At 45.3% G+C, this 16,456-nt stretch overlaps 1 protein-coding gene and 1 gene segment (V, D, J or C); both read right to left on the bottom strand.

Moving 5' to 3' along the window:
* The window catches only part of LOC125929816 (uncharacterized), a 32,533-nt gene extending 26,380 nt beyond the window's left edge, over positions 1 to 6,153 (bottom strand). The window contains exons 1-3 of the mRNA XM_049641316.1: positions 5,596 to 6,153; positions 5,196 to 5,500; positions 1,777 to 1,782 (exon numbers count right to left, since the gene is read on the bottom strand). Coding sequence (XP_049497273.1) covers positions 1,777 to 1,782; positions 5,196 to 5,500; positions 5,596 to 5,938 — 654 coding nt within the window. The 5' untranslated portion in view covers positions 5,939 to 6,153. The remainder of the gene's footprint in view (positions 1 to 1,776; positions 1,783 to 5,195; positions 5,501 to 5,595) is intronic.
* LOC125929817 (T cell receptor gamma constant 2-like) overlaps positions 1 to 16,456 on the bottom strand; it is a 134,505-nt gene that overhangs the window by 80,507 nt on the left and 37,542 nt on the right. The window contains exon 2 of the C gene segment in view: positions 5,679 to 5,691.

The following is a 16,456-nucleotide window of genomic DNA, read 5'->3' as shown; positions in this document are numbered from 1 at the left end:
GCCAATGGAGCAACGTGGATATGAATTCAAATTTGTTCACTGTCAGCGCCTTCAGATTGAGCTTTTCACAATTACTGAAAATCTCTGGGCACCTAACTTCTCTCTGAGATAATCACAGCATTTCAACATACACTGTCTCCAAACAGGAATGCAAGTCAATAGGAAATTATGTCAACCCAGACACCTGGGGCAGGGTTAGGGACATCTGTGTGGGTACATTGATAACCATGAGACTCCCTTTCCTCTCTCCTCTGATAACGAGGCATCACATAACAAGTATGTAAAGTGCTTCATACTGTGCCTAGGAGTACACATAGGAGTTCTCAGCAAAAAATACCTGTCATTAAAATCTTATCAGAATCACATTATATTTGTTAATTTTCAAAAAGAAACTAATTCTTTTTCTTGGCCAAGCAAAGAAAAGCAATCAAAGAAATCTGTTGACCTGTGGGCTACAAACGCTAATTCTGCCACTTTCAGAATATAACTGCAGATTTCGGTAATCAGTCTGTAACTTCAATTTAGAAGTTAAAAGAAAAGACAACAGAACCGCAGTAGATAGGAAGGGTCAGTTTGTGATCGAAACGATTATATGTCGACCTAAAGGTGGCAAGGGAGAAGAGGAAGGAAGGACAGAAAAGATAGATCAATTATAACAAAGGTGAGAGGCTAGGTTGTAGTTGACATTGTGAAGGTGGAAGACAATTCTCTGGTCTCTTTTAATAAGATTTGGGATGGCTTCACTGCCGTACAATTGTTTCTTCTGTTAAAGGACGTCAGGAACACAGACTTGGATTCATCATAATATTGTGTCGAAAAGCACTGTAATCATGTATCTACACAGATATCTCTGTAAGTTATTAATTTTGTTCTACTTAGGTGATGACGATTTACTTCATAACTCGACAAATACCTGGAATCCCTGATCTAACTGAAGAACGACAGCATTACAAATAATCTACATGCTCCTCTCTGCTACGTTCATCAACTAGAAAAGCACATCCTGTTCTGTTAGAGATGGGACCTTGGTGGTTTTGCAGAAAGTGAAATGAAAGGAACTAAACTCTCCTGAGTCTCCAACTTGTGTTATTTACTTGGAGGCAAATATAACCCACTTATCTGTCTGCTTGATTTCATTCTTTTGCTCCAGTCCAGATGGACTGTCCGCCTCTCTTTACCTCGCCCTGGGCATTACGAGGTGGACCCTCATGGACCACATGGGTGGGTTTCCTTATTCTCTGGTTGTTGTTTGGAAGCAGTCAGTGGAAGCATCAGGAGGAGGCTGGGAGGTGGGAGCAGAGTGAGCTCAGGGTTCCCTCCCTGAAGGGGGTCTGCATCCTCGCAGGGGCCAACACATAGTGCCATCTACACCAGAGACACAGGGTTATGCTCAGGAAAACACAGGTGCGAGTGGAAGTGGCCATTCCCTTTTATACCAATTAACCCACAGGAGGCATTTATTTCTTCTCTTCCAGGACCCTATATCCAAAGGCTTGGACGTCCATCCTAGTGCCCGAAAAAAATGCTTCTGTCAGGGGACATGGTGATGCTTCTTTGAACTTCAACTTCCATTGACCAACAGTCAATGCATATCAGAGCAAAGATGCCCATTAGCATAATCCCTGGGGACTGGGGCACAGAGCAGGGGGAGAGAAACATGGTGTGTTGATCTTGGGGAGGAAACAGGTTTCACAGAATCCATGCTTAGTGCCCCACAACATCCACCCTTGTCCTGTTACTGGGAGAGAAATCTGTACCCCCAAAGTGGAGACACACAGAGTCCTACTTGAAAGGCTATCTTCTTCTCAGTCTCCAGATGAAGAACACGCGAGGGCAATTTTCTAGTAACCTTCCATGAAGGCTAGGAGATCGTGTTTCAGGCAATAAAAGTGCCCAAGAACGTTGCTGAAGGAAACCAGGGTTGTGTGCGACAGTGTGTGTGCTTCTGCTGGGACCATCTCACTCCTGCCTCTGCATCTGGACAAAAGTGACATAAGGAAACCAAAGAAGTTACAACACAGCGTTAATGAGAAGACTATTTGTGTCACTGTGTGTAGTACTTGGTGTCTGTCCTCCACGGGGGAAAAGACACACTCAGCCCAAGTACCTACTCCGATTCTCCAAGAACAGACCTGGTCTCTAAGTAGGCAGATGGAGTCAGTGGGGATCCAAAGAGAAAACCGGATTTTGTTTTGTAACAGAGGCAAAAGTTGTTGTTCGAGAAGAGGGGACAAAAATGATCATGACACAGCCCGTTTTAGGCCTTTCTAATCATCGGATGTCACATGTCCTGTCTACGTGTTCAGTAATATGCAAGATTTTTAATATTAAGTAACACATGAATTGTTTTCAAAAATACATCTTAAAATAAAATTCAAAAGCAATGCAAGTTTGCTACGTGACAAATCAGGGTATAGAAATGACATCGTAAAAACTATCATGATCCCAATGTTTAGCAGTGACCCCTCCTAAGTTATGCCCTTTCCTCTACCCGGGGCTGTGTCCCTGAACCCATTCTGGGGGTGAACCATAAAAATCACCCAAAAAAATAGTCAACATGGATTTCCAGGTGTACCTAGAAATCTTTAGAAGTGTGATTTCTAGGAGATGACTCTGAGGTAACAGACATGACTCTTCCACAGTACTGGTGGGTGTGAGCATTTGGTATTGGATATTATAACTAGGAAAATTGTGACTTTTGAGGTGTTCTTGGACTTTATTCAGCACTGATTTGAAATTATAATGTTGCTTCTATTACTCAAAAGCATTGCGTCTCACCCATCTCAGGAATGAAACAAATGAGTTGAGCCCAAATCATCAGGATTTTTCAAGCAGCCATCTATGCAAAGTCTTTTACCTTTGAGGTAATGTGAGCCCATCAGTATATTCAAAATATGAATCTCACTTCAACAGAGATAGAGGCCCTACTATACTCAGTCCTATATACTCCAATAAGATATTTTTAGTATTTTCATGAATCAGCCTTGAAACAACCTTGTAATGAATAATCTTTAAGGCAGAGCTGGTTGGCCTTTACTATGTGTGGTCAAAGTGTCCTGGGTGAAGTTCACCTTAGCCAAAAGGAGAAGGGCAGGAGGAGGAAATGACTCCAAACATAGACTTGTTTCTTCCTCCACATAGTGGGTATTTCCTCCCTGTACAAGGCCATTGTCCTCTTAGGCTGTACATCAAAAGCACAATGGATCCACGTGGAAAACTGAGATTGACATGGACTTGGGATCACTTCTCATGAGAGTGTCTTCATATTTATCTCACTTCTCTCTAACTAAACTATAATAACCAGATCTCAGAGTCACCCCTCTGTGGAGTCAGGCACTGAGAAGGTGCAGCAAGACGAGAGGGTTCGGTTGTATTAGGAAATGGGGAGGACAATGAGGGGACCACCCCCAAGAGGGAGGGAAGGTGACTTTCTGCCCCCTCAAACCCTCCCCCCCTCACACACTTCCTGCACTTGCTGGAGGCCTTAACCTTGACCCGGGACTTCAGTAGAGTGTCCAGATGTTGTTTGGGCTCCTTCACAGACAGGCATGTCTTAAATATAAATCTTCATCCACAAAAACAGAAGCTAATCGAGATGGAGGAAGATTTAGCAAATCTGAGAAACCAATTAACTTCCAATCATTTAGACTTCCCTTTCATTAATCATTTTTGCCAATGCTATTATGTCATATAAAGTTGGAATTTTCAATTGAAAATGCATTTAATTCAGCTAGACCTCCTCAGAGAGCTTTATCTTCCCCCACACAGCAGGGCCTTTCTGTTTGGGGCTGGAGAATCAGTAAATAGCTTTTCTTTTCCTTAATTTCTCTTCTTTCTTTTTTCTTTTTTTTTTTTCTTTTGGTCAAGAGGTTGACTAGCTTTATTAGAAGTTAGTGAACATAATGATATATTTTTGGTATAATTTTGCTTTAATACAAAAATCAGTCACACATTGTAGCAGTTAAACCTCCTCACTTTACAGATGAGAGAACAGAGGTCCAGGGAAGCTGGTCCCCAAATCCCATATGGAGTCACTTTCAAGGAGAAGGGGAAGGCGGAGGGCCCGGGGTCTCGTCCAGGGCTGATGCATGCACCTGCCCTGAGGATCATTTCCCCCGCAGGAGAGTGAGCGCCAGGCATGGGTGAGGGTGCTGCGAAGTCAGCCACACTGTTTCCTGGGCTTCTGATCAAGGAGTCTCTCTCTCTGCACAGGAACCAGCGGTGGGCGGGGCGGCAACTTAGAAACTGGAGTCAGGAGCTGCCTTCCAGTCTCGGCTTGCACCCATTTTGTGCGGAATCCCCAGAGAGTCTCTCGGCCTTGAAATTATTTGCACGATATTTTATTCCCGCATTCTTCATTGGAGATGATCAGATTCTTAAATCACCAGTCCACCACAGTTCTATTCAACAGAAATAAATGTATTTGAGACACAATTTGAAGCAATAATTAAAAATTTGCAAACTGCTGCATTAAAAAAAGTTAAAGAAACAAGTACAATTTAAGACTATTTTTATTTAGTGCAATATACCCAAAGTTTTATTTCAATATGCATCTTTTTTTTTATGCTCTCCACAATATGATTTGTACGCTACACAAGCAGCCCATCGCAGCGTGGACTAGTGCACTGGCTACATTTCTAGTGCTCAGTAGCCACATGAGGCTGGTGCCTGGTGCTTGTGGCTGCTGCCTTGAGCAGCTCAGATCCTGCTCCAGATGCTCCAGAAACACCTCCTTGGAAGATCTTTAGAAAAGTGCCTCGGCGGGGGGGGGGCTGGGTGGCTCAGGTTGCTAAGCATCCCACTTGGCTCAGATCATGATCTCATGGTTGGTGAGTTCGAGCTCCGCCTGTCTCTGCTGTCAGCACAGAGCCCCTCTCTTGCTCTGCCCCTCGCCGGATCATGCTCAGTGTCTCTCCCTCTCTCTCCTTCTTTCTCTCAAGAATAAACATTAGAAAAAAAAAAAAGTGCCTCCAGACTGGACAGCTCCCTGGTTCTGCACGCTGCCCACCAGGGGCTCCTTAGCCTTCTGGGTTATACGCAATGGACCCGCAGAGGGGTCGTGAGTGTCAGGGGTACTGACTGTTGACCCCAGGAAGCCCCAGGGACCCAACAACCCTGGGAGGTCCGGGCCTGGAGCACCCTGGGAGAGCGAGACTTTTTGCTCAGGGAGCAGAGCAGTGCGCGGGGCTGTGAGCTTCCCAGGCAGCACAGTAGTACACGCCCTCGTCGCTCTTCTGCAGCTTCTTCACTGACAGTTCACAGCTGTTGCTTTCCTTGCCTTTCTTGGCATCGATTTTGTCCGCTTTCAAGCCCCCATACCTCTGCACATATAACCTTGACATGTCCAGCATGAGGATCCTCTTGGGGGCAGTCCCCTCCTGGTGGAGGTACCAGTGGATGTAGCTGACGGAGGCGCTGGCTTGGCAGGACAGGGTGGTCGAGCTGCCCACACGCCCCACGGCCACAGCCTGCTGAGTCAGACTGATCGCTGCCACGCCACCTGCAAGGGGGACAGTGGTGAGACGGAGAAAGATAGGAGCCTCAGCTCACCCCGCACCAGGGTCACCCCACACCAGGGAAGGAGTCGGGACCTACCTGGAAACAGGAGAGCACACAGGAGGGCGAGGTAACCCAGCATGGTTCTGCTTCCCTGCTGGTGGGGAGAAGCCCAGGGTGACCTCCCAGCTGCACCTGCTGGACGGAGACTGACTGGATGGGTGGCAGAGGGCAGGTTAGGGTCTGAGCTCTGCTTCCCTGAGGCACCTGCAGGCACTGGTGAGAGAGAGGCGGGAGGGAGGGGGGAGGGAGGAGCCAGAGGGCAGGGACAGGTCTGACCACAAGGGGGAGAGGGACCACCAGTGGTCGAGGTGCTAAGAAACACTGAAGAACTTTGGTGCAGTAAGAGCACCACTAATAATAGCAATTTTTGATTGGACATTGACTTTGCTTGAGCAGAGCACTAATAGGTTTCTGCTCAGTATCTCTTCCAAGGCTACATGCCTAAGGCGAATCAGGTGGGATGACAGCTGGGTCTGGCTGGAGACAAATCCCAAGCCTCAAATGGCCACTTGGCACTCACAGAGCAATGGGGGCATGGCCTGCCCAGGGACGATGGGGGCAAGCAGAGCAGCAATGCCCGCCTAAAAGGCACCGCCCCCCCCCCCCCCCCCGCTGGCACTGGAGCATTGTCCCGAGGTGGCATCAGAAGAGTAAATGCCCTCATGTAACACGATAGCTGTGCAGTCGTGGGCAAGCTGTTTCTCCTCCTTTTCCTCATCTGTCAAAAGGGACCTCGTTCGTTTGCAGGCAGACTGAACAGGAAATGTGAGCAAAGTGTGTAGCCTGTCCCAGGTGCATAGACAATGCTCAGGAAATGTGGGGACGGGAGTTTCACCTCAACACTGGCCTGGGTGCCGTCGATGATTTCTGGGATCCCCAGAGTGCAAAATTATAGGGAATATTATTGTTGTGGAAGACAGGGGCATGTGTGAATGTGTGAGTGTGTGTGTGTGTGTGTGTGGCCAAAGGCAGAAGTCTGCGTTGACCCAAGTGGGGTGCGGACCAGGGGGCGGGACCAGGTCCTGAGGTTCCAGGGTCAGATCCTCAGAAATGGAAAAGGCAGGGCCTCCTGAAAGGGCAGCTGAGGAATGTGTCTGAAATGAAATTTTGAGAGATAAAGGGAGCATTGACTTCGACTGAAATGAAGCTTCCCTTTCAGTTATGCCAGGTATACCAGGGCCTCCTGGGTGTAGTTATGATAAATAGTGATGCTAATTATAGCCTGACCTCCTGGAGGGAGAGGGCAGTGAGGACATCAATTAAGGGGACTTGGCTGGGCTGGAGGGCTGGGTCCTGCAGCACCCATGACCAGACCCAGCTCCCGTGCTCCTCTTCCTGGTTAAAACTGGAGGGCAGACATGCTGAGCTATAACCGGGATTCAAAGCTAAAGTGTCCCAAAATGCAGGCTTTGAGGTTGTGCTGAGATGGTGAGGTGTTGAGTAGATGCTCTGCTAAAAGAATATTCCAGGCCCATCATTCAGACCCTCAGCAGGTGTCTAGGGCAGCTGTGCTAAAGTGTTAAGTGGAACAGAGAGTGACAATGGGGGAGACATCTGACCAGCAAAACGGCAGGTGGAAAGAGTCTCAATATAGAAGGTGAGCAGTGTGGGTGGTGACAAATTGGGTGACATTTTTCTTCCTCCTTTCCCTATTTCCTAAATTTTCACTGATAGGAAAATCTTACTTTGGGGGAGAAAATCTACAGCCTTTTATTCTTTTATTTAAACAAGTTTTATTTCACATTACCAGCATTCAAAAGTCTGTTTCTCTCAATGTTACCATTTTTGTTCAAATACTTCTCAAATTGAAGGCTCAGGAACTGTGGCCATGACCAGCCTTACTGTTTAATGAAGTCTGTCCCAAACCTCCAGCCAAATACTCTCTTGGGAGAACAATTTAGTTTGTAGAATGTGATGTCCTCTATTCAAAGAAGGATAACCCATGGATTGGGGAATTCAGTGCCAGAGATTGGGCCAAGTTGGTTGCTTTATAAATAAATACGATCAGCCTGAATTAAGTACAATGTAATTCTTATAAGCATTTATTCCTCATAACATGTCAAGGTAGTTATAACAACCCCATTTGACAGATCAGCTATTGGAATCTTAAAATGTTTCACTACTTAAGGTTACATAAGTAATGGAGTCTTGATTCAAACCCTACTCTAAGAAATTCCAAAACCCGTCACACCCTGCATTCCTTATACATACAACTGCATGTATATGTATGTAATTTCTTTTAATTATAAAGACTATGGAGTCATGAAGAAAAATTCAGAGAGAATGCAGAACCCAAGAATTACTCTCACATGCCAATAAGCAAAGAGCATAAGTTATTTTTTTTTATTTTTTTTAACGTTCATTCATTTTTTTGATAGAGAGAGACAGAGCACGAGTGGGGGAGGGTCAGAGAGCGAGGGAAACGGAGAATCTGAAGCAGGCTCCAGGCTCTGAGCTGTCAGCACAGAGCCCGACGCGGGGCTCAAACTCACGGACAGTGAGATCATGACCTGTGCCAAAGTCAGACACTTAACTGACTGAGCCACCCAGGCGCCCCCAGAACATAAGTTATTCTTGAAGAGCAGTCATGCATTTAACAGTGCTGGACCTCAGAACACTACAGAAATTCTTCTAGTACTTGTGAATTAATACCTCCTTTCCTTTTGTTAGAGACTAATTTTTTTTTTTTAGTTTTTTTTTTTTAACGTTTATTTATTTTTGAGACAGAGAGAGACAGAGCATGAACGGGGGAGGGTCAGAGAGAGAGGGAGACACAGAATCTGAAACAGGCTCCAGGCTCTGAGCAGTCAGCACAGAGCCCGACGTGGGGCTTGAACTCACGGACAGTGAGATCATGACCTGAGCGAAGTTGGACGCTTAACCGACTGAGCCACCCAGGCGCCCGGAGACTAATTTTCTGAAGGTCATAACAGAAATCATTGGTGCATTAAATAATAACAACCACGCTTTTTTAAATGTCAAGCATTGTACATCTTGATTCCTTCCTTGCATAAAGTAGGGGTTCTTCATCCCATTCTGCAGATGAGACAGAGGCTTAGGGGGAGTAAGTAACATACTTGAGATTGTCTAGCTAAGAGCACAGCAAGAACTAACTTCAAGACCTTCAGGTTAAGGAAGCACGTGCCCCAGGAAACCTGCTTGGATGTTTGTGATTCAGGGATTAATTTCTGACCTCAATGAGCTGTTGCTTCAAATGTAATCTGTGATCTTGTTCTACTTCCTATTTTCAAGAAGGAGCTTCCTTCATAAAATCTATGGTAGTTTGCTTGTTACTTACACTGACATCTAGCACCCTCTGCTGGCCATTTCAGGTATGACCCACACCTTCTACAACGTAGTGGAGCCCAGGTAAGTGGTCTCTTCAGCAAATACTCAGCTTAGTGAGTGGAACAACCGGAAATACTAGGCAGGAAAGCTGTTTTTCCAATTGTGTACTCAGTGTGCTTGGGAGTTTCAGGTAAGGGGCTCCTCTTTGCAAGACCCCCGTTTCCCCGGCCTCAAATGAGAGGATTGACTGATATGCTTGGTGTCTTATGTACTTGTGAAAACTACAGAGAATTGCTTGTGAATAATGTGTATTTACATCTATATAAACGGCATTGCATTCCCGTCAATCCGTGTCTGTCCCTCCGTCTGTCCACTAGGCTCACTGCTCCTCTGTGCTGCTCCTTCTGCCGCTGGTTGCAGCCACTGCATGAATCCCTCCACCGCCAGTGACAGTCATTTGTCCTGCTGCGCATACTGGCTGTCACCAGCGAGGCTGGCACCCACACCTCAGGGTCTCTGCATGCTGGGAGTCGCGTTTCCCTGGGAACGTCATCCCGGGGTTGCGGCTGCCAGGAAATACACATACACCTTGTCTCTAAATACTGTGCTTATTATCTGACATCATAGTTTTTACCAACCTGATGGCCACCAAACAGGATCACATTGTTTCAGCAGGTTATTGCCCTGGGCTGCTGATGAGGAAGCTGAGGGTCTCTTTTCATACCTGGCACCCACTGAAGTCTGTCCCTCGGACACTTGGCCGTCCGTGTCCTTTGGGTGCAGCAGAAAGGAGGCCGGTGGCAGAGGCTACAGCACCCAGAGGAGCCAGGCTGCCCACGGCCGGGCCCACTTTTCCTGGCCGTGTGACCGGACCCGGTTCTCATTGCGCTGAATCTCAGCTTCCTCGTCTGCGAAAAGGGAAATCAGCCCACACCTCACAGGTTGGTGAGGATTAAATAATTTAATACACGTGGAACACTTAGGAGAGTGTCTGGCAAATCAAGATTGCTATTATTATATTTCCTATTAACACTGATTTATACTCTTACAAATACAAGTAAATACAAATATGCATAATACAAATATTATTTTAATACATTCTTACAAATGTATTACAAATGCAAAAATAGATAAAATGATAGGCACTTTAAATTATCAAAATTAATTAAGATTACAGCAATTGTTATTAACTACCTGTTGAGTTGTACAAATTTAGGTCTCTTAGATAATTATCCTTTCTGAGGTTTAGCTGTTATAAAGAGCCTCAGCTAATCTATCAAATGTCTCAACTTTGTCTAAAGCACTTACTAAATGAAGAGTCTCAACTTTGTGGTCAAACTTTGTTTGACCATTTACTTCGTGTACTTTGGACTCCTGGTCAAGAAAACTTGTTCTTCTCTGATACCCTAAAAGCCTTCTATCATTTCCTGTTATATTCAGTTTGAGATTTTCCTCCACGCTGATCCTGGCGTCAGTGTGTCTGGACATCTCTGAACTCATCAATCACTCAGTCTCTCGTGTATTTGCTCCTCGCACTTGTACATAAGGTCCCTGCAGCAGAGTCCGAACACAGGGAAGGTCGGTGGGGACTTTAGTGGTTACCGGGGACACGAAGACTGAATTGTACTGTTTCTACACTGAATGCAATAAGGAACCCGGATGGGCGCTGGTGGAGACGTGAACTGGGGGGGGGGGGGGGGGGGGATGATATTCACCCCTCATGAGCTTACGTTGAGTGCAGAGGTAGGTAAGGAAAACAAGAGTAATCAAATGAAAGACATTAAGAATTCTCTTGTATAAACATTGGGCTAATGACTGGGCTTTTCTATTCTATATTATCTATTAATTTTACATACCTATAAATATAACATATCGGGAAAAACCTGACCGAAACTGAGGCTGTTGTGAGAAGACATTGCTGATTATGAAGTTTGTCAGATTTTTGGTGATACATGGACGTTAGTACTAAATTGCAAGAATGTCAGCCTGTAAATTTAGTGTCTGAATGTAAAATGCGTCCTCTTCCAAGTGGCTCACTCTGGCTGGCGTGGGGGGGGGAGGGGGGACAGGGTGGTGATTTGCGAACACATACTTACTCTGCACTCTGTTTATTCTTACTGAGCTTGACACCCATGTCCCCTGACCTCCATGTGGGCTACTGTGGTCAGCTGTCACATTGCTAGGATCCTGGTTGGGGGAAGGAGGGACAAGGCCCAGGTCCCGTGGGATTGTCTCTGGGCTCCCCAACCACCAGGGGGAGCCCTGGCTCTGTATTCCAGGGGTCCCTCCTGTGGGGCGAGGTCTTTGCAGGTTGGACCTTGTGGGGGACAAATCTGAGTGTCCCAGCACACCAGCCTGTTAGACCGAGGGAGGTGGGTCGCTGACCTGCTAGACCGAGGGAGGAGGGGTAGCATGAGTAGCCAGTCAGGGATCGGGCACCACGGAGAAGCCCACTTTGGTCCAGTCTGCATTTAGGGGCTGAAGACCGTGAATGGGGGGGGGGGGGGGGGCTTTAATCCTTCTGAAGTGTTCTTGCGTAAATTACCAACTATAGAGTCACCGAATGTTTCAGTAGATCCGAAACCCAGTTTTTCAGATTTTTAATAAAAATTTTAAAAAAATGGAGGCATCACTGCTGAAGATATCACTCAATCTTGATTTAAAAAAAAAAAAACAGCTTATTAGGTATAGTTTGCATAGCATCAAATTAGTCCATTATAAATGTGTGATTGCAGTTCTTAGTAAATTATACTCCTTTTTAAAAAATTTTTTATGCTTTTATTTATTTTTGAGACAGAGAGAGACAGAGCATGAGCAAGGGAGGGTCAGAGAGAGAGGGAGACATAGAATCTGAAGCAGGCTCCAGGCTCTGAGCTGTCAGCACAGAGCCCGTCGTGGGGCTTGAACTCAAGGAGTATGAGATCATGACCTGAGCTGAAGTCGGACGCTCAACTGAACCACCCAGGTGCCCTGAGTAAATTATACTTCTTAAACTAAGTCACAGCACAATTGCAGAGCAATTTTCTCATCCAGATAGTGTCTTTGTTTCCACGTAATCCTTGCTCCTACTTCCAGTCCTAGATCAACCACCGATTGGCTTCCTGTTTTGTAAATTTGCACTTTCTAGACAATAAATATAAATTAAATCATACAATGTGAACGTGTAGTTTTTTACATCTGGCTGCTACTTAGCATAATGTTTTTGAGGGTCATTCATGTTGCATGCATAAGTAGTTTGTCCCTTTGTATTGCTGAATACCAGTCCACTGAGTGGACGACAGCATTTTGACAATCCACCAGTGGATGAACATCGGAATTATAGCCAATTTTTGCTATTATGATTAACCTGCAATAAACTTTGATCCTCATGTCTTTGTGCGGACTTTTGTTTTCATATTTCTTTTTTGGGGAGGGAGGGGAGGGGAGGAAGTGCAAGGAGGGTAGGAGCAGAGAGAAGGGGACAGAGGATCCCAAGCAGGCTCTACACCAACAGCCTGACAGCAGCGAGCGGGATGCGGGACTGAAAGGACCACAAGATCCTGACCTGAGCTGAAGTCAGACTCTCAACTGACTGAGCCACCCAGGTGCCGCTGTTGTTGTTTGTCTTAGATTTCTAGCAGAGGATTTCCTGGGTCTTTGGTGAGTTTCTACTTAATTTTTAAGTAGTTGCCAAAATGTTCTACAAAGTTGCTGTCCATGTTCCATTCCCTCCAGCAGCATCTAAGTTATTTCTCCTTGGTATCTGTATCTATATCTATATCTATATCTATATCTATATCTATGTCTATGTCTATATCTATGTCTGTATCTCCATTTGTAAGGCCTGCCTTACATCACTATTAAATTATGCAAAGCATACATGTTATGTATTAATTAAATATTTGGCTTTGTTTAGCACTCTCAAATAATTCCAAGACGTTCCGGCTTCTTGTGGCTCAAGTGCCATTAACTTGACAGGTGGGGAGTAAGCCCAGAAACAGGAAGAAGTGGTAAGACCATCTTCCTTAGACTCCTGTCCAAGTGGGAAGGCATTTCATCTGCCCCCGTGTGTCTACAGCAGTGGAATAGGTTGGAAAGGGAAGCCTTCCAACAGCCATACTCTAATCTACTTATGTCACACAAATTTCACCTGAACTGTGTGACGTTTATGAGGCTAAGATGTGGGACACAATCTTTTCTTAAGATTCTCTGCTGTTCATTCTCATGGACCAGATTTGTTCTGGCTCTAATGCAGCATTTTCAGGAAAAGAAAATGTCCTATTCAAGGTGTGTTATCTCGCAAGAGGAAAGCAGCTGTGAGGCAGGCTGTTTCCTTTGCCTATGAGGATGCTCTGTCCCTAACCTGCTCCCCCAGTCTTCCAACGACCACTTTTTTTTCTCTTCCCTGAATGTGAGACTAGGACACACTTCTTATAAAAATGTTTGGAGAACAAGAATCAAAGAAACGGTCCTTCAAAATATTCGGCCAAATCAGTGTCGACAGCTTCATTTGTCCCCTACTCATTTTGTGTTTGTAATTTCACATTATTGTGGCCATACCGTCCATATATTTATTCACTGTTTTAAAAATTATAATCTATGGGGCGCCTGGGTGGCTCAGTCGGTTGGGCGGCCGACTTCGGCTCAGGTCATGATCTCGCGGTCTGTGAGTTCGAGCCCCGCGTCAGGCTCTGGGCTGATGGCTCGGAGCCTGGAGCCTGTTTCCGATTCTGTGTCTCCCTCTCTCTCTGCCCCTCCCCCGTTCATGCTCTGTCTCTCTCTGTCCCAAAAATAAAAAAAATTAAAAAAAAAAGGTTGAAAAAAATTATAATCTAAAAGTAATGAAGTCAGTTTGTTGCAAAAACTTTGGAATATCCAGGCATCATTGAAGTCATCTGGTTATTTTCTTCTTGTCTTTCTGATTTTCACCTATGGATTTGGGTTTTTATTTTTATAAATATATTCCAAAAGCATATAAAATGTTTCACTGCATATTTACTTTTGCTTCACAGGTGAGCATTTTCCATGATGTGTAAACTACACACATAATTTTAAATGAATGCTGATTATTTCATGGACATAAAATAATTATTTAACTTTTCTTCTGCTCTCAGACATTTAGATTTTCTTCTATTTTTTGGAAGGCTAAGGTACATAATGGAAAAGAAGTATTATTTTTTTGTCAGAGATGTTTCCTCAGGAATTAACTACAGGGTGTAACGACAGGGTCAAATGTGCATTTGTGCAGGTCAGATCAGCTCCGTCTGGGCTTGTTCTAAGAATGGACCAAGTGACAGAAGTGCCATCAAGAGGGCTGGGGGAACCTGAAGCTTAACCAGAAAGAGCATCTTATGGTGGAGAAAGGGGTGAGGAATGTCTGCAGATTCTGGACTTTGGACTCAAATCTCAGCAACTCAGTGGTGTAGTCAGATTTAGATTCCCCTGTCTCAGGAGTGGAGTCACATATATAACAGGCCCACAGATGATGCCTAAGCTGGATGTCAGTGTATAATTTACCCTGAGCTGAACCAATAGCATGTGGCCCATGTTCATGGAAGCCAAAGCTCATCCAGAAGTTTGCTCTCAAGCACAGAAGAAGGGAAATGAAATCTATGGTGAGAATGTGCAGTAGGTCAAACCTTGAAAGCCTAAAGCAGCAGCCTCAACAACAGAGTTTTGTTTCTCCAAGGACTGGTCAGATGGGGTCTCAGGACTGGGCCCCCTCTCTGTACCATGCTCCAGTGGGGTGGGGGTGGGGACACTTACTCTTGTGTTCACATTGCTGAACAACCCTCCTCTGCTGGACCCCCATCCCACCTAGCTGATGTGCCTGTATTCTATTAAGCTTGCTCTAATGAAGCTCAACTCTACAGTCATCTGTCCTGTAGAGGGACTTAGATGAGTCAATATATGACATTCAATTACACAGTCGACTCGGAGCTTCCCTATGTCTGTGTTCTTGTGAGGATAGAAGCACCTCTGTTGTGATGACCTCAGTCTACCTGCGCTCATAGGTTCATGGGCACTGGTCTTCTGGAAACCTGTCTACACCAAGAAATGAGACTGAAAAATAGGAGCCTCAATAAATCACATGCCATGGAAAAGTACAGATCCTTCGAGGATGTCACCATTACCTAGGGCTACAAGAAGTCTGCGTGCTGTGTCCTTCAGAATACTGTCCTTGGACCGGACTGAAGTTTCAGTGTCTCAACAGTCCTGGTCATACGATTCTGAAGTCATGAAGCCACTACTTGGAATGAACTATTTATAAAATAAGGGAACCCCTCACCCACAGAGTAAGAGTATGTTTGACAGCAAACGCATACGTGTGCAGATGGATATTTTCGTTCCATTAGCTGTGGCCTTCTGGAAGTGAGCAAACTTGGCTGTGGTTTAACTGCCCTTATTTTATCTGACAAAACCTACTACCCCTTGCACAGTCCCAACCAGTGGGGGCCGGTTTGACTTCAAGCCTTTTCCACGAATCAACCACATTTGACAGAGCACATAGACCAGAAAAACCCTGAGAAAACAAAACACCAGCCCCTTCCTGCCCCCCACACTGTCCCCTGCACCACCGCCCTCCCCCTCTCTGCACCTGCCAGTCCAGGGCTGCCCAGGTTGGGTTGGGGAAGGGAGGGGCTGAGGATTGGAAACCACAGGGGACACTGGCTAGGAGTGCCCGGCACTGAAATCAGCCCACACGGCTTTCAGTCATTTGCTAGTTTCCCTTGTTTGCCTCTGTGCTTTCCACACACAGAAACAGTTCCAGATCTCTAAGTAGAGGCCCAGGTATTTGCCCTAAAGAGGTCTGGTCAAATTCCCGAGAATCAAGTAGATGGAAATTAAATTTCCTCTTCCTTGTATCTGGTGGGTCTTGTGTTGTTTCCCCTTGGGAACCTGTATTTGGTCTCCAAAGCCACCTGTGTCACAGAAACTGAAGCTGATTGCAAATAAACAAAAAAAAATCCTTTCCAATTTTAAATGAGGCATTGTTTTTGTTCTAATATATGCAAGCTTTTACTGTAAGTGCATTCATTACCGAAAATAGAAAATATACATTTAGTTTTTTACCCACTTACCACACACTGAACATTTTGCTTTATATTCATGTTTGTAGAAATATTTACGTGTGTGTGTGTGTGTGTGTGTGTGTGTGTATACGTGAGTGCATGTTCTCTATTATTTCTAAAGTGGAGTTGCCAACAGTAGATGCTGATACTGTCGGGGACTTGCATGTATGTACTAATATCTCAGCTCATCCACACGACTCCTGGAGACGTGTCACTGTAAGCCCATTTTACAGATGAGAAAATTAAGGCACAGAGAGTTCTAATAGCTATAGACCCGAGATTTAAACCCAGGCTCCTGGGATTCAGAGTCCAAGCATTTAAACCCTCCAGCACTCTCCCTTTCCCGTGTTACTGCAGCTCTCATGGGGTTCTTGTGACATCAGGGAACATGGTGCACATGAGACACTGGTCCAGGTCTGACACCGGTGCCCTGAGCAAGCCCCGCAGGCTTGCGACTTATTAAACTGTCACCAGGGGAGAGTCTTAAACTAAATAAGTCTGAAACTGCTCACCTTTCAAGGAGAAATGACTTGGGCACCTTCACTGTTTGTGGTTCC

The sequence above is a fragment of the Panthera uncia genome, chromosome A2, assembly GCF_023721935.1.
Source record: "Panthera uncia isolate 11264 chromosome A2, Puncia_PCG_1.0, whole genome shotgun sequence".
NCBI lineage: Eukaryota > Metazoa > Chordata > Mammalia > Carnivora > Felidae > Panthera > Panthera uncia.
The sequence above is the reverse complement of the archived record's forward strand: the minus strand, read 5'-3'. Positions and strand labels throughout refer to the sequence as shown.